The sequence below is a fragment of the Pogona vitticeps genome, chromosome 2 (assembly GCF_051106095.1).
Source record: "Pogona vitticeps strain Pit_001003342236 chromosome 2, PviZW2.1, whole genome shotgun sequence".
NCBI classification, from domain to species: domain Eukaryota; kingdom Metazoa; phylum Chordata; class Lepidosauria; order Squamata; family Agamidae; genus Pogona; species Pogona vitticeps.
In genome coordinates this window covers 249,581,611-249,605,754 of record NC_135784.1, presented here as the reverse complement: position 1 = coordinate 249,605,754, position 24,144 = coordinate 249,581,611, and the positions used below count along the sequence as shown (strand labels likewise).

The 24,144-nt window shown below is 43.1% G+C and overlaps 1 protein-coding gene across 3 annotated transcripts; it reads left to right on the top strand.

The window, feature by feature from the left end:
• The first annotated feature begins 15,953 nt into the window (after positions 1-15,953).
• On the top strand, positions 15,954-23,911 carry CTXN3 (cortexin 3). Of its 3 annotated transcripts, none has more exons than XM_020790663.3 (2): positions 15,954-16,080; positions 23,424-23,911. In XM_020790663.3, the coding sequence occupies exon 2, from the start codon at positions 23,471-23,473 to the stop codon at positions 23,762-23,764; it is 294 nt and encodes a 97-aa protein (XP_020646322.1). In that variant the 5' UTR covers positions 15,954-16,080; positions 23,424-23,470; the 3' UTR covers positions 23,765-23,911. The 3 variants fall into 3 exon arrangements, with proteins under 3 accessions (XP_020646322.1, XP_020646323.1, XP_020646321.2); XM_020790664.3 differs by lacking the exon at positions 15,954-16,080 and adding an exon at positions 16,142-16,187; XM_020790662.3 differs by lacking the exon at positions 15,954-16,080 and adding an exon at positions 16,206-16,440.
• Positions 23,912-24,144: the final 233 nt, after the last annotated feature.

Genomic DNA, 24,144 nt, shown 5'->3' with positions numbered 1-24,144 from the left:
CTTTTTGTAGGCTAATCAAACACCTTTTCTTCTTACAACAACTCTGCTTCTAACTCTGAGGCTGCCATCTTGTGTCTTTCTGCCATTAAAGTAGCCTAATGCCTAGCCACCTGTGTTTGTATCTTTTGGACTATGCACTCTTCTGCCTTTGAAGGCCTGCTGGCAAAATTCTGACAAAACTCACTCTGTCTGGTATGAAATGCGGCCGATACAAGAGGCAGATCTTGTCATCTCTGCCAAATGGTTGCCTCTTTCTATCCAATATAAGCAGCAGTAATCCTGTTAAGGTAAGAGAACATTGCGCAGATGTCAAACTTCATTGCATTACTCACTATGATGTATCGCTTACTTTATGTTACAAATGATGTGTTTTTAAATTCAGAGGGCAAATGGTAAGGTACTGTAAACAGTTGGCCTCCTCTTTGCCTCTAAAGAAATCAGGAAAACAATATCCTGTTTGTATAAATGCTTATGCTGTGCTTTCGTTGATGTCTGGATTTTATATTGAAAAAATAAATCTCTTTAAAAGTGATGGATGGAGCCCTTTCTGCCCTAATTGTAATGCAGCAATATTCTGATATCTTTGCACAAAGGTACTGTATATTTAAAGTGCAAGAATGCAATTTCCAGTATTACTGGAATTTCCCAATCATATTAAAACTTTGACTATTTTTTTCCAGACATACGAGACATTCTAAAGAAATACAATTTTGAGTATATTTAGTCACATATGTGATGTATCACTATGACTGAAATCAATACCAGAATTTTTAAAAACTCTCGGCATTTGAAGTAAGTGTTCTACAGAAACAAACTGTTCCAAAAATATATTTTATACAAGCACAATCTAATGTTGGCTCCAGTGGTGCTTGTCGCCGAGCGGAGCTCCTTTGCCCTTCCCTTAGGATAGTGCGAGACACTATTCTTGTAGTGACCCGTGCTTGGCCTCTTTTGAGGCTTGTGTCCCACCCGCCCGATATCCAGTATGATTCTGACTGGTCGTCCTATTGCGGGCCAGATACGAATTTTTGACCGCTACTCAATTGGCTGAAGTAGTCACAGGGATTTTCCACCTATCCCACACTGGCATGTGGTTAGTATAGCTCCATTGCTATTTAATTGTTTTAATGTTTGGTCACACTGTGAAGGAAACTGAATTGGTGAGTGCCCGTGGAGTTCAAGCAGTGCATAGCGGGTCTGAACTTTTGGTGCTGTGGATCGTGAGGTTACAATGCTGGGAGGAAAGACCTGCTGGGACCCTTCCCGGGCTGAGGGCCGCGAAAGGCTGGGGGTTTACATGCCCAGGAGGGCTTGATATTTCACCTGCCGGGGTCATGTTATCTTAGGGACAGCACAACAACAGGCCGTGGGACTCGCCCGTATAGGTTGGTGAGGGGGTCCTGTGAGACCTTTGGCACCAAACCTACTGCAGCCCCTGGTTCTAAGCCATAAGTTATGGCATGTTGATTTAATAAAGTGTGGCCCTATTTATACCCATCACCTGTGTCTCGCCTCATTATTCTGGAATGGGAGGGCAAAGGAGTGTGAATACATCTGCCTTTACTGTAAGGGAAACCTGAAACCCTTTTCTTGATTGAAGCAGAAGAGGGAAAGCCATTGAAGATATGGGAACTCTCTTAGGTCTAGCTAGACACCTTGATCTTCTGACTCAGCATTGATGGGAGAGATGCTCTTTTCCCCATCTGTACTTGCATCATAAACAATAGACTTCAAAACACACACACACAAAAACAAACACAGAGAGAGAGAGAGAGAGAGAGAGAGAGAGAGAGAAGGAGAGGTAGTACACAACTACTACTAGTCCAGGCTGAAACTGACAAGAGACATTTTGACTAAATTGGCATTTCCAGGCTTGTGAAGGGGAGAGACAAACCTACACACCTACACACACCTACACCTACACCTACACCTACACCTACACACACACACACACACACACACACACAAACACACACACACCTCTCTTCTTGACACACAGAGGGAGTCGAGAAGGGGTGGGAGCCACATATGCCAACATTATTGAAAATAAAGTGATTTCACAACCGATTTAAAATAAGCTGCTATTTTGCTGCCGAGTAAAATACCTCACTTTCCAGCCAAAAAACATGCTTCCCCGGCCAAAAAACTAAACAAATCCATGCTTCCATGTGTGCCATGTACTCACCTTTTTAAAAACTGATGTCAAACATGCTAGATATGATTCAAATATTGTCTTTTCCTACATGTAACAGTGCTCTGTGTTTGTTTCATATGCATAGTGAACAACCCTAGCTGAATCAAAACAGATATTGTACATGGATTGCCTAATGCTGGAAAGAAGATAATCTTGGATTCTGCTCTGAGACATTCAGTAAAAGCAAACCACTACTAGGTAAATAGTTTCACACTTACAGCGTGAAAAATATCTTCTCTTTGAGCCCACCAGTAAGAAGCTAAAGTTTATTCTCATACTGTACTGAACTCAGTTGTCAAGATAAAGTATGTTATTGCGAGGATTTGAGCTTGTTTTAGAGAACATAAAAATTCAATTTCTCTACTGCTGTGACCTATTTCCGATTATCCTTGTGATTGGGTGAATTATTGATCCCAATGAAAGCTTCTGATTTGCATTAGAAAAAACATTCCACTTCTTTTCCTTGGCTGTGAAAGAGTACCGACCCTTCCTTGCCAATGCAACCCATGTGCAGAAAAGGGCTCTCAGGTTGATGCATAACCCCCATTCAGGGCCCTTTTGCCCAGCGCCTATCATTACATGAATGTAACTTCCTAGATAACCTAGAAGCATAATCTAGGAGATTGCCCAGAAACTAATCCTAGGGTTCTGAAATCAATACAGCCACCAGTGAACCTAACTATGCAGGGAAAGAGAATATTTTTCTCTCAGTTTTGTAGCTGATTTCTGAAAATGACCACAGTGGTTTTCTTCTCATGTCTGAAATTTTCTTTTAGGGCACAAGAAAACATGTATATTCTTACATAACCTAATTAATTCAAAAAATTATGTGCTCAATTAAATTAGGCAGGCATATTGGATCTTAATGTTGTAGATTCAGTTATAAAAGGCAGCTATTGTGCTTTCTCAAGGCTTCTTAATCTTATTGAAGGAATAGGTAGGATGAAATTGAATTTTTATTTTATTTTATGGCAAGGTTGCAGACAAGTTCCCATCTATCATGGATATGGCAGAGGACCTTTCTCATAGAAAGGATCCAAAAGAACTCAAGCATATTTGCCAATGATCACTAGGCCACACAAAAGATGCAAGAAGTCAGAGGAACTCAGCTTGGCCTATGATCTGAGGGGGGCTGCTTATATCCTGCCCCGTCTGAAGTCTTGTGACAATCACTCCATGCCATTTAATAAGATGGAATATTCTCAGCTACCTTGCATTCTTAAGGCTATTTTTCTAATGGCTCTGTTGACTTCAAAAACTTGGGATTAGATGCCAAAATTTTATTTTACTTCAAAACATTTCTATACCATATTTAATTTAGGGGAAAAATCCAGGAGCTTGCAACAAAAACAGATTCACTAAGTAATAGCAATAGGCCCTTAACTGCTTCTGACGTATGGCTTCTCTCTCTAGTTACAAAGTAGCCAGATGTGATTTACCAGTCCCTTCTTCTAATAGCATTCTGGGACTGTGCAGCTTGCTCTCGGCAGCACAGCACAGATGGCCGGTGTAACCCCGCCAGCCAGAGAGGCTCCCCTGCTTGCCCCCCTCTGAGAAAGCACCGTAGAAATGCAACCTCTCCACCCTGGCTCCTTAGCCAAGTGCTCCCACCCACTGAGTTATTCAATAAAAGAAGTAGCTAAAAAGAAGAGAAAAACAAAAATAATCATATATGTTAAAAGAGTCAATTCAAAACCTGGAAAACCCGATAGTGCCACAATTAGCAAAGTGCTCAGGAAAATGTCTCAGTAAGCAGAGAGTTCTTCAGCTGGTGGTAGAAGCATGTAGCACTGAAAGCCCGCCTGCTCTCCATGGGAAGATCATTCCGCACAGTGGGCACCAAAGCAAAGAAATCCTTTTTGAGATTTTGCAGAAAGGAAGATGCCCTGCAACACCATGCAAAGGCACCCTTTAGCAAGATTGGATTCTCCCAGATTCCATGCAGTAAATAAGGATCTCCAAACAAGGTTGCCTCTGTTTTTTATGCAACCGCTGCAGTGAAATTGGTTTATGAAATAAGTGCTGGCTTTACCATGAGGGTCTGTGGGAAGTCCAGCATTCACAACATGTAAATGCAAAGCAATGCAAAGTGTTCTACTTACATACTGCCCCATACTGCTTGAAGTACTCTCTGGGCAGTTTACAATTTAATTATGCAGGCTACACGTTGTCATCCCCCCCCCCGCCCGCCCTACATGAGCTGGGTACTCAATTTACTGACCTTGGAAGGATGGAAGGCTGAGTCAACCTTGAGCCCGCTAGCTGAACCTGTCAGAATCAAATTCAAGTTGTGAAGAGAGTCTTGACTGAAGCCCTGCAGTTTACCCACAATGCTTTGAGGCTTCTGATGATGATTTAATGGTTCAAATACAAAACCAAACAATCACCAAGCTGGCGAATTTTAAATGTGTTTGTTTTTGTTACTTTTTTACATAGCATAATGTGTAGGGCAACACATGCAACTATCTCCCCCTCCTTTGACTTGTTTACTCATATTTCTGGCCCTGCTATCTATAGGCCATTTAATTATCTATACCAAAATTTGTAAAAAAAACTTCACTTACTGACTGGGTGCACAGGTCCCAGTCAAGCCAAAATCCTCTGCAAGCAAATGCAGCTAAGCAAACCCCAGGCCTTCTGGAACCAGCGGTCTGGCTTGTCTCTCCCTAGACATTCTGGGTAAAGAAACCAAGAACAAACAGTGGCTTGTTCCTTTGGCTTGTCAGGAAGGAGGCATGCCAGAATGCCTGGTTTGGGTGCCATAGTAAACAAACCATAGACAAAAATGTCTGTGGTTTGTTTAGTCTCTCTCACGTGCAGTGGGAGAAACCTGGCAAGGTATACTGGCATGCTTCCCTACTCATAGAAAGCCAGAATTCTCAAAAATTCCAGCACAAGGTGAGGTCCTAACAACATGTGTACGTTGTAAAACTGGTGAGTTGTTCAGAGGCTTGTAGTCTAGAATGGGGATGATTAAGGTACCTAGAGGTGCGTGGAAGAACCGCACCCCACCCCTACCTTAGTAGTGGTTACACCTGTCGTGTGACAAGCAGTTAAACAGCTACCAGTTGGATTTTAATCACTTGAAGAACTCCTGCTGCATTAACAAAACTGAAGAATATTTAAACGCTTGCTTCTTTGTTGATCATGTGTCATCTCTCAGCTCTGCCAGGGATAGACATAAACTAAGATAAATTTGAATTCCCTTTGATTAATAAGACAGATGCCTGGGACCTACTGGAAAGACTGGTAAAATGAGTAAAAATAGAAAAGTTCATGAAACAAAATGTTTAGTGCTGGCAGTTCAGTGCGATGACAGATATACATATTTAGGTGTGCTTGTTTTAATGATGGATGATTTATTTTGACACCCAAAGGCTGAGTCAGAAAGACTTCATTAGAATGGTCATTTAAAATCCACTGTATAATTTCAAAAACCTTTTTTCTAAATAGGCACTGCTTCTTTGAATCGATATCTCCAACTAATTCCAGGACATTTTTAAAAAGGCAATGTTTTAAGGAGTATGAGCCCATACATCTTCACGCAGAAATCCTATTCTTTTCTCCTGATACTTACCAGTGGACATAGTATCAAGCAAAGATTCATAGGATCGCTCAAGAGAACTATAAGTTTAATAGCATAATCAATAAGAAATAATTGCACTCAGGTTTGCACTTCTTCATGGATTGCTGCCTTGTCGTGGCGAAGGGGCTTGAGTAACTCAGAGAAACTATGGGCTATGCCGTGCAGGGACACCCAAGACGGACAGGACATAGTGGAGAGTTCCGACTAAACGCAATCCACCTGGAGTAGGAAATGGCAAGCCACTCCAGTATCTTTGCCAAGAACGCCCCATGATCAGAAACAAAAGGCTAAAAGATATGACGCTGGAAGATGGGCCCCTCAGGTCGGAAGGCGTCCAACATGCTACTGAGGAAGAGCGGAGGACAAGTACAAGTAGCTCCAGAGCTAATGAAGTGGTTGGGCCAAAGCCGAAAGGACGCTCAGCTGTGGACGTGCCTGGAAGTGAAAGGAAAATCCAATGCTGCAAAGAAAAATACTGCATAGGAACCTGGAATGTAAGATCTATGAACACTGGGAAGCTGGAGGTGGTCAAACAGGAGATGGCAAGAATAAACATCGACATCCTGGGCATCAGTGAACTAAAATGGACAGGAATGGGCGAATTCAGCTCAGATGATTATCATATCTACTATTGTGGACAAGAATCCCGTAGAAGGAATGGAGTAGCCGTCATAGTCAACAAAAGAGTGGGAAAAGCTGTAATGGGATACAATCTCAAAAATGATAGAATGATGTCAATACGAATCCAAGGCAGACCATTCAACATCACAATAATCCAAGTTTATGCACCAACCAGCATTGCTGAGGAGACTGAAATTGAACAATTCTATGAAGATCTACAACACCTTCTAGAACTGACACCAAAGAAAGATGTTCTTCTCATTCTAGGGGACTGGAATGCTAAAGTAGGGAGCCAAGAGATAAAAGGAACAACAGGGAAGTTTGGCCTTGGAGTTCAGAACGAAGCAGGACAAAGGCTAATAGAGTTTTGTCAAGAGAATAAGCTGGTCATCACAAACACTCTTTTCCAACAACACAAGAGGCGACTCTATACATGGAAATCACCAGATGGGCAATATCGAAATCAGATTGATTATATTCTCTGCAGCCAAAGATGGAGAAGCTCTATACAGTCAGCAAAAACAAGACCTGGAGCTGACTGCGGTTCTGATCATCAGCTTCTCATAGCAAAATTCAAGCTTAGACTGAAGAGATTAGGAAAAACCACTGGGCCACTCAGGTATAATCTAAACCAAATCCCTTATGAATACACAGTGGAAGTAAAGAACAGATTTAAGGAACTAGATTTGGTGGACAGAGTGCCTGAAGAACTTTGGATAGAGGCTCGTAACATTGTCCAGGAGGCAGCAACGAAAACCATCCCAAAGAAAAGGAAATGCAAGAAAGCAAAGTGGCTGTCCAACGAGGCCTTAGAAATAGCAGAGAGGAGAAGGGAAGCAAAATGCAAGGGAGATAGGGAAAGTTACAGAAACTTGAATGCAGACTTCCAAAGAATAGCAAGGAGAGACAAGAGGGCCTTCTTAAATGAACAATGCAAAGAAATAGAGGAAGATAACAGAAAAGGAAAGACCAGAGATCTGTTCAGGAAAATTGGACATATTAGAGGAACATTTTGCGCAAAGATGAACATGATAAAAGACAAAAATGGGAGGGACCTAACAGAAGCAGAAGACGTCAAGAAGAGGTGGCAAGAATACACGGAGGAATTATATCAGAAAGATGTGGATATCCCGGACAACCCAGACAATGTAGTTGCTGACCTTGAGCCAGACATCCTGGAGAGCGAAGTCAAGTGGGCCTTAGAAAGCCTGGCTAACAACAAGGCCAGTGGAGGTGATGGCATTCCAGTTGAACTATTTAAAATCTTGAAAGATGATGCTGTTAAGGTGCTACATTCAATATGCCAGCAAGTTTGGAAAACTCAACAGTGGCCAGAGGATTGGAAAAGATCAGTCTACATCCCAATCCCAAAGAAAGGCAGTGCCAAAGAATGCTCCAACTACCGTACAATTGCACTCATTTCACACGCTAGCAAGGTTATGCTCAAAATCCTCCAAGGTAGGCTTCAGCAGTATGTGGACCGAGAACTCCCAGAAGTACAAGCTGGATTCCGAAGAGGCAGAGGAACTCGAGACCAAATTGCTAACTTGCGCTGGATTATGGAGAAAGCCAGAGAGTTCCAGAAAAATATCTACTTCTGCTTCATTGACTATGCGAAAGCCTTTGACTGTGTGGACCACAGCAAACTATGGCAAGTTCTTAAAGAAATGGGAGTGCCTGACCACTTTATCTGTCTCCTGAGAAACCTATATGTGGGACAGGAAGCAACAGTTAGAACTGGTCATGGAACAACTGAGTGGTTCAAAATTGGGAAAGGAGTACGGCAAGGCTGTATATTGTCCCCCAGCTTATTTAACTTATATGCAGAATACATCATGCGGAAGGCTGGACTGGAAGAAACCCAAGCCGGAATTAAGATTGCTGGAAGAAATATCAACAACCTCCGATATGCAGATGATACCACTCTGATGGCAGAAAGTGAGGAGGAATTAAAGAACCTTGTAATGAGAGTGAAAGAGGAGAGTGCAAAAAACGGTCTGAAACTCAACATCAAAAAAACTAAGATCATGGCCACTGGTCCCATCACCTCCTGGGAAATAGAAGGGGAAGATATGGAGGCAGTGTCAAATTTTATCTTCCTGGGCTCCATGATCACTGCAGATGGAGACAGCAGCCCTGAAATTAAAAGGCGCCTTCTTCTTGGGAGGAAAGCGATGACAAATCTTGACAGCATCTTGAAAAGCAGAGACATCACCTTGCCAACAAAAGTCCGAATAGTCAAAGCTATGGTTTTTCCTGTCGTGATGTATGGAAGTGAGAGCTGGACCATAAAGAAAGCAGACCGCCGAAGAATTGATGCCTTTGAATTGTGGTGCTGGAGGAGGCTCTTGAGAATCCCCTGGACTGCAAGGAGAACAAACCTATCAGTTCTAAAGGAAATCAACCCTGAGTGCTCACTGGAAGGACAGATCCTGAAGCTGAGGCTCCAGTACTTTGGCCATCTAATGAGAAGAAAAGACTCCCTGGAAAAGACCCTGATGTTGGGAAAGTGTGACGGCAAGAGGAGAAGGGGACGACCGAGGATGAGATGGCTGGACAGTGTCTGCGAAGCAACCAACATGAACCTGACACAACTCCGGGAGGCAGTAGAAGACAGGAGGGCCTGGCGTGCTCTGGTCCATGGGGTCACGAAGAGTCGGACACGACTAAACGACTAAACACACACACGCACTCAGGTTTTGGAAGGTTTGCTTGTAAACAGATATGGTTAGACTTACATTTCACTTTTCTAAGATAATTTGATCCTACAATTAAGCAGTTACAGTATTTAACTTAGAAAAGATGTTATTTCCCTCAAACTCTATAGATAATGATACATTAAAATTTGATTCTTTGAAAACTGTATGGATTTATTTAGCTAATTATTATTTCTTCAAAGAACATATACAGTCCAAAAATTTGAATTCAAAAATCCTGACAGATCATACTTTAAACTGTTTTGTCTCAAGTTCTAGAATAAATTGTGTGCTTCTGTGTCTGAAACTGGTGGGCTTTCCTCTGAAATGCATCTGATTGTGCAATGGTGAGAATGCAATATTGTCAGTACTGTATTTTAAAAAGTAAAAGAAACTGCAGTTTTAAATTCTGGTCACTAGTTGGTGGATTGTGAGAGCAGACCTCCAAAACAAGTACGCTTTCTAAGTTTTGCATAAATCTGCCATTCTATGAGAAGCAACTCAAAGTCTGAGGGAGTAATCTATGGTTAACATTAAAAGTGTCTTTAAATTTAAAAACCCCTAATGAGTGGAATTATTTTTAGTACTTGTTCAGTGTCGATAAGATGACGGAGCCTCATAGAATCATAGAAAGGGACCATTGAGTCCAACCTCCTGCTCAATGTAGGAATCCAAACCAGAGTACAGTGGTACCTCGTAAGATGATTGCTCGTCAGAATGACAAATCCGCATGACGAGGTTTTGCGACTGCCATTTTGCTTCGCAAAACAATGATTCCTATGGGGAATTTTGCTGGACGACAATTTGGTCCGTGCTTCGCAGACTGTTTTTTTTGCAAGACGATTTTTAAAGCTCATTGTTGGCTTCGCGAAATGGCTTCCCTAGGGGCGATCTTTGCAAAACGGGTGTTTTCGGGACCTTTTTTCGCAAGACAGCGATTTAAACAGCTGATCTGCACTTCGCAAAGCAGCTTCCCTATGGGTGATTTTCACTGGACGACAACGATTTTTCCCTATTGGAACACATTAAATGGGTTTAATGCGTTCCAATGGGGAAACGCTTTTCGCAAGACGATGTTTTCACAAGACAGCGATTTCAATGGCACGAATTAACATCGTCTTGTGGGGCACCACTGTAGATCATACAGTTCATTTTCCTTTGAATGTTTCCAATGTTACTCACCACCTCCTGAGGTAGTCTGTTCCATGGTTGTACTGCTCTAACAATTAGGAAGTTTTTCTTGATATTCAACCAAAATCTGGTTTCCTGTAGCCTGAGCTCATTATTACATGTCCTGCTGTCTGGGGTAACTGAGTACTGCAGTCAAGACTCTCCTCAACACCTGAGATTGCTCCCAATGGGTTCAGCTAGCTGGTTCAAGTTTAACTCACCCTTCCATCCTTCTGAGGTTGGTAAATTGAGGTGGCATGCCTGAAAGAGCAGGTCTGTTTGGCTACAAGAAAACTGAGGAGTCTTCTTACTTCTGAAAGCCACATTTCTGTGGGGTTAGTATGTTGGGGCTGCCTGTGGTTGTGAGTAGAGCCAAAGCCAGGGTCCAGAGTGACAAATGTTTTGCACTGATCTCTTCTCTTGCTTTCCTGTCACTCCTTTTTGCCCCTCTTTGATAGATATTTTCATTCCCCCTCCTCTTCTCCTGTCTTTCCCTCTGCCCTTCCTCTCCCATGGGAGAAAGAGGTCACACTTGTCAATAGTCTCTGAACTGAATTCTTTTGACGTAGGCGATGCCCACATGAAATTGGGCCAACATAGCTATAGGACAACAGGTTATCTTCTACAGGGAAAATGAATCTTTGTGAAGACATATATTTGCAGGGAAAAATAAGGTTTTAATACTATGAACATATCAACAAGTTGATTTCAAAAGCACAAGTCAGCCCGTATCCCTACTCCACTGGATCCCCAGACACCCTCACAAAATATAGCTGTATATAAACCTTCAGTCTATAGTCTCATGAAGTAGGTCATAATCTGTGAAATCTCATGCTGAATTAAGCCCATTAGTCTGTAAAATGGCCAATACTTTTATTGGTATTTTGTTTTTGTTCTGAAAGTTAACCTGTGCTTTTGTCTAATGAAGTTGCTTGGACTGCAAATTTGAATGGTTGTGGGTTTTTTTTCCCTCAAGCTGATTGTTATGGATCGGCTGTCACATCCCTTAAGTGCAACAACCTGCATGAATAAGTTGCTGTCACACTGCTTTCAAAATTATCCTAAGACATTTGCATGGGTAACCAGTGGGTGCAGGGGGAAAGATGAATTTTGTACTGTTTATCCTCCACCCCCCTGATTTTTTGTTTCGGCAGATGTCATCCGTTTCACAATCATCTCATTTTCTTTTAAGACTACCTTTCTTGACAGCGTTGAAAGTGAGGGGTGAAGGGAAAATGGAAAGAGGGCCGTGACAGGTTTTGAAATGTATGTTTTGACAAAATATAATGAATTATTAAAAGGCCATTGCTCAGTTCTCTGTATTTTGCAGAACAAGCCAAACATAAATTAACTGGTAAAGGAAGTATATGTAAATGTAGTCTCTTGACTAAAGTGCCAAAATGAACTTATAACATTCTCCTCTACAGCCTTCTTTACAGGCTACATTAGTTTCACTGCACTAGAAAACTAGGATATTGTTTTCATTCGCTTTCATGCAATCAAGCCTTTGCTCACAACCTGAGTTCGATCCCAAAGGATTCAGTTAGCTTGCTCAAGGTTGACTCAGCCTTCCATCCTTCTGAGGTCGGTAAGCTGAGTACCCAGTTCACTGAGAAGCAAGTTGCTGTTTGCATAATTAAGTTGTGAACTGCCCAGAGAGTACTCTAGCACTATGGGGCAATATATAAGTTGAAACAACGGCATTTCATTTGGTATCCCAGTACGGCTTGGATAGTGGTTTTTTAACAGACCTATCAAGGCTGGCTTTTACTGAGATAATTCTTAAAGGTCAATGTGGGCCCATTCCATATAAGATTGTGGTATTTAAAGAAAAAAAGAAAGAAAGAAACAGCAACATGTACAGTATATGGTTTTTCAAGTGCACATTTTTCAGATTTGTGTATGTTGTGTACATTTTAAAAATATCTTTACACTGATATTATTGATTTGTAATACTTTTCTGCTGTACGTACATTTGTAAACACTTCTTAATATAACATTGTTTAATATATACACTTGGTGCATATATTTTCCTCAGCTCAAGCAATACTGTAAAGCTCAGAAGAATGCACAATCCAAAGCACAGCTTGATCCTCACTTGTGCAAACAATTGAGAGGGAACTCCATGAAAAGGAAGAAGCAGAGGAGGAGGAGGAGGAAGAGGAAAAGGGAAGGAGGGTTAGATGGCTGATTTCACGCCCACTCCTCTGGGGCTTTATAAAAACCCAGTTTAAACGTTGTCTCAGCACAACACAAGCTGGGTTTGTTTGGAACGCACTTGCTTGTCCCCTTCCTCCATCACCTTGTGCATTCCTTAGTTCTCAGCCTTTTAGTTCTCAACATATTTGTCATGCACATCTGCCCGTGTTGCAAACTAAATATTGTACTTTCACATTTAGTAATGAATTTGTGGCATTAGCACAGTATCTCAGGACTGAGGAAAGGCAATCAGGAAAAATGACCACCCAAACGTGGGAGGTGGGATGGTGGCAGGAAGCAGCTAGGCCTGGTGTGAGAACGTGGACCATTACAGGCCCACTGACTCTGTAATCATCCCTGTATCATCTGTTTTTGTCTCATTATTATTATTATCATCAAAATATTTCAGTTTTAGGGATTAGCAGACCCAACTGACATACAGGTTTTTGTTAGTTTGTTATTTGGAGGAGAAGTTGCTCTAATGTATATCAGTCAAGAACGTGGAAGCAGGCCCTGTTGTAAAAAACCATGGGTGGGGCTGCTGACAAATTGGGACATTTGGGACATGTCAAAGGAGCCATGGTTTCCAAAAACTCAAGAGCAGACCCAGAAACCTCTGTCTCAGTGTGGTTGTTGAAGTCACCCAGAACCAGGAGTCTGGGGGACTTCAACAGCACTGCCAATATGAAGTCCACCAGTTCTGGAAAGGTGAGTGCTGGTTCACAGCACGGTAAACCAGTAGAATCCCGAATCCATCCCTTGCCCCCAATGACACATGGAGGGTCTCCAGGTCTGGAATGGCCAGGGCAGAACAGCCTGGCAGCCTCCAATGTGTTTTTGTAAATGATGACTACTCCCCCCCCCCGTCCTCCAATATAAGGCAGAATATGCAGTGCAGACTATAAACTGCAGCTTTTGCATGCATATTTGCATATTTCAAACCTTTGATGCATGGCCAACCAAAGCAGACTCCTTTCAAACTATTATGTGCAAGATCTAAAATTATCTACCTGTACAGTATACCTTGTGGTGCACTGGTTAAACTGTAGTACTGCAGCCAAAACTCTGCTCATGCTCCAGGTTCAATCTCAGACAGCTGGCTTGAAGTTCACTCAGCCTTCCACCCTTCTAAGGTTGCCAAACTGAGTATCCAACTTGTTGGGATGAGGGAATGTGTAGCCTGTGTAATTAAACTGAAAACCACCCAGAGAGTGGTATACTGTATAAGCAGCACATTTTTTTGTAGTACTAGTCTGTTCCTTCTTTATTTTATCAGTACAGTACAGTATTTGTATTTTCTATTACAAGAGGTAGCTAGTGAAGTTTTACAGAAGGTCAGTACAAAAATAGGAAGAACAGGATACATGCTCCACTTTTATAGAGTGACAGAATATACCAACAACAAACCATTTCTCCAAGTGTACAAACATGCTTAGCCAAAACTGCACCATCAACACAGAAAATGAAAGTATCAGCAGGCTTGGGAATGCTGTAAGTTTAAAACAGTACCAAAAAAGTTCAGAGGGAAAATCCTGATTGTGTTAGGATTATTTGTATTGGCAGAGTGCAGCAAGGTACAGCTGACCCTAAGGTTATTAAAGAGAAAAGGCACGCTTGAAATTGGCATTAAGGCAAAAATGAAAAACATACTGTTTTATTTTTTAAGGAAATCAGTGTATGTATATTAGAAAACGAAGTCTGTGAATTTAGGGGGTGATTACACAGAGATCTGTCCTGCTATTTGGTCTGCTTTGAGGACGGGCTGGCTTGCTCCTTTTGCTGGAGGCCACATGATGTAAGTGCAGCCCAGCCCCAAAGCATTCCTATCCACCCCCTTCTGATGCCTTGGCAGGACCCATTCGATTTAGGTGTGGGAACAGAACCAAAGTGGGTGGCTGGGTGTGGAAGCCATTTAACAAGGCATGGGAGAGGGGGTTTTGAGTTTCTTTTTCCTCATGCATTAGAAATGCTTTGAAAGGGCCTTAAAAAAATCTCCTCAAAGACTGATGCACTGTGTTGGTGTGCAACAAATAAAAAGAAATGCAATACTTCTCCTCCCATCTTCTCCAAAGGGGAGTGGCAAGGAAGATTTAAAAGGGAAACGTCCCATTTTTCGGCATCAATAACCAGCTTCCTCCTCCATGTTCTGCCTCAGCCCTCAACCATCTTGAGGAATAGGAAGAGTCCCCTTTAAAGGAAAAAAAAACCTTGATCATGATAAAGAAGGTCAGTTGAGGTGCGGTGTGGTAGATCCTTGCACGTGGTTGCAAGGGTTGCACCAAATAATATACAGTACCACATCACAAAGCGACCCTGTTTAGCACAATCTAGACTAGACCAGGCTGGGATAATTCAGCCATCTAGTCACACCTTAGTTGCAGAAAAGGGCCCACAACAGGCTACCATATGTGCAAGGCTGGCCAGCAGCCATTATGATGAAGCCACGTGCACCTCCCATTCTCTAGCTAAGAGGAGGAGAAACAAGATAGGATCTTAAAAGGAGGAGGAGGAGGAAGGCAATCAGCCTAAGAGTACCAAGCTACATATACGTCAACAAACTATAAAGGCAAAAATATATCTGACTGTCTGTCCACCACTGGCTCAGAACACTTGCCACACACTTTGGTGCTCCATTCTACCAAGAGAGGGAACAGCTCAGTCAGGACAAGGCATACCCACTGGGCACAGAAAGTTGATGGAAATGTGGAATGGAAAAGCAATGAGGAACAGGAATTGAATGGAATGTCTTGGGTCATGACTGGCTCAAACCCTACAAGGGTCATACCTCAGCATTTTGTTGCAGGTTTCTCTTGTATAGAAGATACAGTACATTCTTGTCTGAAACAGCACATTCATTTCCTCAAAAGATCTCCAAATGAAAGCTGTATCATCATGATATCACTGCCCTGATGGACCGTGGGGTGGGTGCTCAGCCAATATGGCCTTCCCCAGTGGAGAACAGGCAGCAGAAATACAGCCAGAAAGGCTCCCAGGAACAAAGAGAGCAAGGCACAGTCCCAGAAATACTGTGCACTGGCGAGAAGCATGGCATCTTAGTCACAAGGTTTATTTATCTCCTCTTAGCCATGGGTCCATGAATTATTCGTATTTACTTCTTACCATGCAAGTCTTTCAGGGAAGGGGGTGTGTCTGAAGGTCACACTGACTGTAACGAATACCCCAGGCAGCGACTGCAAGAACACTAATTGGCACCGAAAAGGCAGGTTACTGACAGCAATCAATACGGCATCGAGAGAGTAACGTCGTGAAATGGGTGGCTTTGATTCTTTTGCAGAGAAACAGGGAATGCCCAGAGACTTCCGCCGCCCCCCTTCACATGGCGGCAACCCCCTTGAATGTTAATGACTTCTAGAGAGGGAGCCGCTCCTCAGTGCCTCAGAAGCCATGAGGCAGACCTGAAGCAAACCGTCGGCGCGCCTCAAAGGAACGACGGTCGCCGCCCGCTAATTACTTTCCAGCAGCTGGCAGGCAAGTGGGCTCCCGCGCCTTGAAAAACACTGGCAAAACCCGCGTGAGACCCGAAGCCTTGGACGGAGCCCTGGTTCTTCGCCTGGATTCGTGGTCCTTTGGAAACACGAGCGCCGGTCTGCAGAGTGAGAGCAAAACTACCTGTAACGGCGCCCGTGGCGCGCGGGGGGGGGCGAAGTTGCGCCCGTGGCGCGCGGGGGGGGGGCGAAGTTTCGCCCGTGGCTGGACAAAGGTACTTCTAGGGTAACAGCTGCACTTCCCCGTTACCTCTGTCGGCACCTGTGTGCCACCAATACGCCGGCGATCCAGGCTGGCTGTGGCGAGGCTGAGGGGAAGGAGTGGGTCCCCCACCCCGCCCCCTCCCGCCATGCTCGGTGGGATGGAGAGGGAACAAGCCTCGCTCCAACCTGAAAGAAGGGTGATGGTGATACGAGGCATTAACGTGCTGGTCAGCGCGGTTTGTGTACAGATCAGAAGAACTGGAGGTTTGCTTTTTTGGTTTGGTTTATTAGGTTGTGATCAGTGGTTTAGGGACCTGACTGCGGAGCCAGAGGTTGGGAGTTCGATTCCCTACTGTGCCTCCTTGACAGGGGCTGGACTTGATGATCCATAGGGGCTCTTCCAGGTCTACAGTTCTAAGATGATGATGATCATCCTCATCTAAAAAGCGACGTGGAAAAACGTTTGCCTAGCTTCAAAACCTTGGATGTGAAATAAGTTGTGGAGGCTATATAAGGCTTCAACCCTAAGGTCCACTGAAGTCAGTAAGGCATACTTCTGAGTAAACATGTATATTAGCAGAGGTAGATAAAAATGAAAGTTGCATGCTACATATATGATGCATTTTTAAATGGTTGCTATGTTTTAAAATAGAAAAGAAATGAAATCAAATTAAGGAAAGCTGTTCACATACATTGACATATGACATACATTCTTTCTGGAGTGTACTGAAGTAATAACTAGTACTGTACTGCACTATTGAAAGACTGCAACAAAGTGCAATGCAAAATATTTCTTAAAATATTGAGTACCTTCCTGAGTACCTTTGCTCTCAGCTTAACTTTGTCCCTCCATATAATTCCAAAATCATACTTCTGTGGGATTCCCCGCCTGCATTTGTTTAAATGTTTTTACCCACCATTGGTCTCTGAGGTCTACTGTTTAACAACTGTAGAACAGCAATGCTGGAAGGGACCCTATGGATCATCAAGTCCAGCCCCTGTCAAGGTGGCCCAGTGGGGAATTGAACTCCGAACCTCTGGCTCTACAGCTAGAGACCTCATTGACCTTTGCAGCTGATTAACTCTGCTTTACAAACAACAGCTGCAGAGACAATGGGCAGATGCATGGCACACGAAGTGTTTACTCCCCTGGAACTGACTGGCCGGTGGTACATACCACGAATGTTATTGAAACAATCCAGTTCTTAATTTAGAGCCTACTTTGGAAGATCAGGTGCTGAACTTTAAACCATGTTTTTATTTTTGTCAGAGTCCTACATTATGTGTGGAATTGCTGGAGGTGGCGCACAGATGGGGGCCCACTCCCCTTGGGCAAGGCCATCAGCTGATGCTAAGAACTGCTCTATAGATGCCATTGGTACTTAGACTGAAGCAGAAATGTCTTCTTGTTTAGCTATCTTCTTGAAAGCATTTTTAAAAGCTATGTGTGTTTCAAGATATCGGGCAACTCAAGATAGCTCTGTCTTGTACAGTATTGATGGATGTCTGTGCTCAAGGCCAGAAGTCTGCTTTTAAAACAAGAGTTCATCAACACAGTGTGTGTATTAGTTGCTGGAAGTCACAGAGCTAAGTGGTAAACATTTAAAAATTAAGCCAAGGACAAGGAATATTTCACATGTCGTCTGCATATACACTTGCAGACAACATTTCCCATCCAGTGTGTTGAGGATGACCACTTGTCATTTATAACTTCAGCAAATTAATGGGGTACAATTAGCTTCAAAAAGAAGCTAATGGAAGTGGAGCTTTTGCTTAGGGTAAGACCGCAGAATAAACTTGCTCCAACCAGCAAGTTGGATACCGATTTAGCTATACTCAGTGGGGCTGCTCTTAGTTTGGTCTAATTTAAACACCTTCATTTCAGTCACTTTGAGTGTGTTTCAATCTGGATCCAATCCACAACAGAGGGGGTTCTGGTTGCCACCATTCTCATGGTCTCTGCAGTGGCAACTGTAAGAACCAAGTGACTGCTAAAGCTGGAATCAGACATGGTGGAGAGGAGAAAGTGCTGATTACTATGTGCTATGCTTGTATCCTGTTCAGCCAAAGCAAAGTTTTATCCGAGCAACAATCCTCTGAAGTAAACTGGATTGAAAATTAGGGATTTGGCCAAAGCCAAATATAAGTTTTCCCATACCTGAACGGGTATTTGGGAAATATGAATGCCAAACTTTTCTGTGGCTGCAAATAGATGTTGTCCTTCCCATGGTCAAAACCAAAATTGTGCATGTCCGCTTTTGTAGCACTTAAGCTTGTGCAACCTCACCTAACTGAAAGACCTCAAAGCATGTTTTATAGTAGTATGCTAGTTATTTGATTTTACTGCATGGTAAAATACAGCACCCAGACTGGTGGGTTTGTTTGTTTGTTTGTTTCGGTGCCATGGCTGATACCCATATTTTAAAATAAATGTACCGTAATGTATATAATACATTATGTGTATAATGTATATAATACAAATAATTGAGGACTACTTGTAATATTTTTATTAACTTGGAAAGTTAGTATTCATTGCTCAGCAAACATAAATTAGTCTTTAAATCACATTTCAATTCCATTTTACCCTATTCCCTATTAGTTCCCTTTCAATATCTGAACCATGCATTTCCAGTACTGTTAATTGTGCCTCTCCTCACCTTCTAGCATGCTTTCTATGCACTGTATGGTACACATTCTCATCCTTCTTCAATCGTCTCTCTATGAGGAGCAAAGTGGCATATAAATAAATAAATAATTTATTTATTTATTTAATTATTCAATTTTATTTAACTTATATGCCACCCACACTACCCAAAGGTCTCTGTGCCTACTGTACAGGTCTGTACAACTCAGCTACCACTTCATAAGGCTTGGCTAGATGGGTCAATTGGAGCAGGCTGGACTGAATAGGTTTGCTTAAGTTCACATAGAAGTCTGGTATGCCACTTGGTGCAATTTTTCACATCCACATTCCTTAAGAAAAAAAAGGGGGAGGGATTGCCTTCCTTGCCCCCTCCTCCTTCTGGGAGGAATCTTTTTTTAAAAAAAGGCTTCCTCCCTCCGCACCTGCATGGATGAGCAGAGGAATTTTTAATTTCCCAATATCAATAAGTGGCTAAGCTTTATGATATTGGGAAACTGAAACCAGATGGGGAATTTAAAGCAGCAGGTTACACTTTGATTCAATCCCAGTGATTGTGCATGCTGGAAACTAGCCAAAAAAGGGAGTAAACCTAGCTGCACCTAAAAAAGAGTAGCTCCTGACAGAAAGCCAGAGGTGTTTAGGTAGGAATGCTCTGAGGAAGGATTAATTCATGTTGGCACTTACATTGTCTAGTCCCTGTCAAAAAGAGCAAACCAGCCTACCCCTACAGTGGGACAAGTGCCCATGTAGTCACCGCCCTTACTTTTTTTCAATTGGCTCAACAAACCTTAATGGACGGTTTCTGTCCAACACCATAAAATAGTGTATTCGCAAAGGCTTTCACGGCCGGGATCTAATGGTTGTGGTGGGTTTTTCGGGCTCTTTGGCCGTGTTCTGAAGGTTGTTCTTGCTAACGTTTCGCCAGTCTCTGTGGCCGGCATCTTCAGAGGACAGCACTCTGTGCTCTGCTCTTTTTGCCAGGAACTAGATAATGTAAGTGCCAACATGAATTAGTCCTTCCTCAGAGCATTCCTACCTCTGAAGATGCCGGCCACAGAGACTGGCAAAACGTTAGGAAGAACAACCGTCAGAACATGGCCAAAGAGCCCGGAAAACCCACAACAACCACCATAAAATAGCTTTTCCCAAATCAGATCTCGCTACGTGTTATGGACCACACCTTCCATAAGGCCACATCACTGCCATGTTGGCTGGGAATGATGGGAGTTGGTGTCTAGAGCATCTGGAGGCCTGCAGAGAAGCCATGCTGGATCCAGTGAAGATGTTCTTAAAGATCCCACCCCATGTTATTCATCCAGTAGCCTCTAGAAAAAGTATAAGCATACCTACAAGCTAAAACCTATCCCTGCTGCTTGTCTCCTGGTATTCAGAAGTATGCTACATCTGAACATATCAAATTATTTTATATTGATGATGATCTATAACTTTTCAGGGTTTCCCAGATAGAGAGTACCATTCCCTTCTTCTGGGGGGGCATCCTGAGACTGTGCAGCTTACTAGAATGTAGAGCTAAGAAGGTCCTTCTCTCCCCCCCCCCCCAAGTTTGAAAGAGCTAAAAGATTTCTCAGAGGAAGTAAAGCTTTTTGGTACTGTTTCCCAGTCCCAGCTTCTCTAGCACCTCAGAAGCTTTTGTCCCACAGACAGAACTGCTTTTTCTTTTCTTTTCTAACTATGATCCTGAAAATCCCACAGCCAGCATAGCCAATGGCCAACAGCTTATGAAAAAAAAAGAACCATTTACCATTCCTTTTTATTTATCTGTTTGTCTGTTTATTTGTAGGATTTAAACATTTATATATTTATATCCTGCCTTTCCTCTGATTAACGGTTAATAACAGGAACAAAAAATAAAATAAAATAAATCCACAGCGGTTGACCTTTTTCCAACAAATTCTTTATTTAAAAAAACTCATTTTTGTCAAGGATGAGAGCAAATGGGAGTATTTGTTACATCCTTAGTAGGCAGTTTGCGAATTTATAGTGTTCACAAAGGTGAGAAAAGCTATATTTCTGTACGTTTCTGTAGCAACTAATGCACTAATGCCCATCTTCCTCTCTTGCATCCATGCTGATTCTTATATAGATTATTATCCAGTGGGTTTATGATGTCCTGCTTCTGGACAGCAGCTCCACTGGGATGTCGAGGCAATATGTTAAGAGCAATTCTGTTGGAAGGATCCAGTTACACAGACCCTGAATAGTCAGGAAATAAAATCCTACTGGTAGTATTGTTTCCAACAAAGGGTGTCCCGGCCAAGGTCAACAGTCCACAATAATTACCTGGCAGATGATGACAGTCCAAAAGGAGAAACGTGGAGTACAACAATAAATAGTCCAGGTCACTCATGGCATGTCAGTGAGGAATCCAGCAGGGTTTGGTAGGGCAAGTTCAAGCTGTGGTAAATAATTTGCTTCCAGCACTGGGCATGGGTGAAACAGGAGTTTCTAGGAAACCACTCAGGACTCAGTTGTGGCCTAGGAAGGCTTAGGTCTCCGTATAAAATAGGACTAACTGTCAGAAAGATCCTTTGTTCCTGATGAAACCACCATTCATGTAAATTTTTCCCTTGCATTCCATCTGAGGGCCTACTGCCTAGGTTCATTTTCCTACATTCTCAGTGACTGGAGGAGGCCTGGAGTCTAATGTAAACTTGGTTCTTCCCTTCAGGAGATGCAGAGTCCTCCAGCCCAGTGGTCCCTAACCTTGGGCCTCCAGAGGTTCTTGGACTCCCACTTCCAGAAGCCTTCACCACAACCTCTGCTGGCCAGGATTTCTGGGAGTTGAAGTCCAAAAACCTCTGGAGGCCCAAGGTTGGAGACCACTGGTCCAGCCTAAAGCCCTGTGAAGTTCACGGGGTCTCCCTCAGGGGGAATTTGAAGTTATATTGCCCTTTGTCCTCATTAGAAAACTCTTCTGGTGAAGGAGTGACAAATGACATCATACAATGGGTATCACATTCCACAGCAAACAATATGCATCATCTTTTTAAGAACCTAAAGCACAATGAAAGTGCTTTCATTGTGCTTTAGTGCTATTTCCTTTGTGCTATTTTCTTTCCCATGTGGTAGCAAGAGGGTTGGGAGCTGTCAGATATTAACTTTGAATGCCACTGTTTGTGTAGCCAAAGTGGCACAATCTATTACAGAAAGGGGAAGTTATAATCAGGCTTGGGAGAAACCTCAATTTTGCAAAGGTGTGCAAAATTCTAAGGGGGAAAAAACTCAAAGTGGGAAATCACCAAAAAAGCAAAAAGTGTGGTGCTTATATACTCCCCCATAACACTAAAAGCACTTTCTGGGATGTTTACAAGTTAATTATGCAGGCTACACACTGCCCCCTCCTCCCAGCAAGCTGGGTACTCCATTTGCTAACTTTGGAAGGATGAAAGGCTGAGACAACCTTGAGCCGGCTACCTGGGATTGAATCTGAGTTTGAGCAGTTTAACCATTGTGCCAAGAGGTTCACTGCAATGAGATCTGAATATTCTCACTGGTAGCAGAATACAGTGGTGCCTTGACTTACGGACATCCCTACTTACGAAAAGCTCCAGCCACAAAATTTTGCTTCGACTTGCAGCCAGAGCTTCCACTTACGAATGGAAAAAGGCAGGGGGAAAGGGCGGGAAATTCAAACTGTTGGTGGTGGCTGCTTCTTCGCCCCAATGGTTAGGAAAAGGGAGGCTCAGCCTCCCGGACTTCCACCGCTGCTGCCACCGCCGCTGGGAGGCAAGCCGCTGGACCATCCCGGCTGGACTCAGCCTCCCAGGGTTCCCCACTGCTGCGACCGTCGCCACCGGAGGCCTCACCAGCTTCCTCGCCACCGTCAGAGGCCTCCTGGGGTTCCCCGCTGTCAGAGGCCTCACCAGCTTCTCCGCCACCGTAGGTGTCCTCCCGGGGTTCTCCGCCGCTGCAACTGCCGCCTCCAGAGGCCTCCGATGGCCGGGAGGCCTCTGACAGCGGTAGTCACAGCGTTGGGGAACCCCAGAAAGCCTCCAACAGTGGCGGGGAAGCCAGTGAGGCCTCCGACAGCAGTGGGGAAACCAGTGAGGCCTCCAGCTTCGGACTGGTAAGGTGCTGCTTTTTCCTTTTTAAAAAGTTGTTCTGGGTGGGTAAGTGTGGGCTGGGGGGGTTGTTTCTATGTTGTTTTGTTTTTTGGTGACTTTTTTTTGGCAGTCCCAGCGTGGGACTTGCTCCAATGTTTATTTTTGGATTTGTTTGTTTGTTTGTTTTTATTTTTTTGCATTCCCAGCATGGGACTTGCTCTGTTTATTTTCTTTTTCTTTCTTTCTTGGTATTTTTTTCTTTGGCCGGAACAGATTAATCGGTTTTCAATGCATTCCTATGGGAAATGGTGCTCTGACTTACAAACATTTTGAGTTACGGCCACAGTTCCAATATAGATTAATTTTGTAAGTCGAGGCACCAGTATACTGACTGACTGAGTGGGGATGGGGATGAAAAAATGAAGGATAGAAGGCGAATAGAATGAAATGGCTCAAATGTTTAATAGGAAGCATTCACAGTGCAATATTATGTTTCAGTTTCCTCTTATAACATCTATTTCTCATCACTTGCATTTTAGGTAAGAATGAGTTTCAGTGCAACACCTATCATGATTTCCATGTCCTGATGATGAAAAGAAGAATATTGTGCGATTATTTTTTTCATCATTCTTGGAGGATGGATGGAGATTCCTTCACATCTACTCTTTTCTCTTCAGGAAACATTCCCTCAGAAACTGGCATTACCCTGGAACAGAAAACAACTTTTGTCTTTGTGATTTTATTATTCATTTTTCTTGGCATCCTCATTGTCCGGTGTTTCCGAATTCTCCTAGACCCATACAGGAGTATGCCAACTTCCACCTGGACAGATGGACTTGACGGGCTAGAGAAAGGCCAGTTTGAGTATGCTCTGGCTTAGAGTCAAAGATATAGCAACGAGATCTGGAAAGTATCTCTGACATATTGAAGCCACACCTCATTTGGGCAGAGGCAAAACTATTTCAGAAATGATTAAACTGAAATAGTTGTAAGGCGTGCTTTACGTTTGATGGGAAGTGATCGGTTTTCTCTGGACAAAACTGATGTTTGTTTTTAGTTAGCAATGTCTGGTTTCAAAGTATAATGAAAATCTGCACACATACATGCACATACACATACAATATATTCATGTGGTTCGTGGTTATGCCGTTGACCTGGGACTTGTCAGATCCTGGCTCTCATACCCACCCAGACATGAAGCTCATTGAGTGGCTTGGCTTAGCTCGTTTCGCTGTTGTGAAGATAAAATTGGGGGGGTGG

Bases quoted from the DNA above. Each gene is read 5' to 3' on its own strand.
- CTXN3 (XM_020790662.3), top strand. From the start codon at position 16,323: ATGCTCGGTGGGATGGAGAGGGAACAAGCCTCGCTCCAACCTGAAAGA. The intron at 16,441-23,423 runs GTTTGCTTTTTT...CTTGCATTTTAG, and splicing joins ACAGATCAGAAGAACTGGAG to GTAAGAATGAGTTTCAGTGC.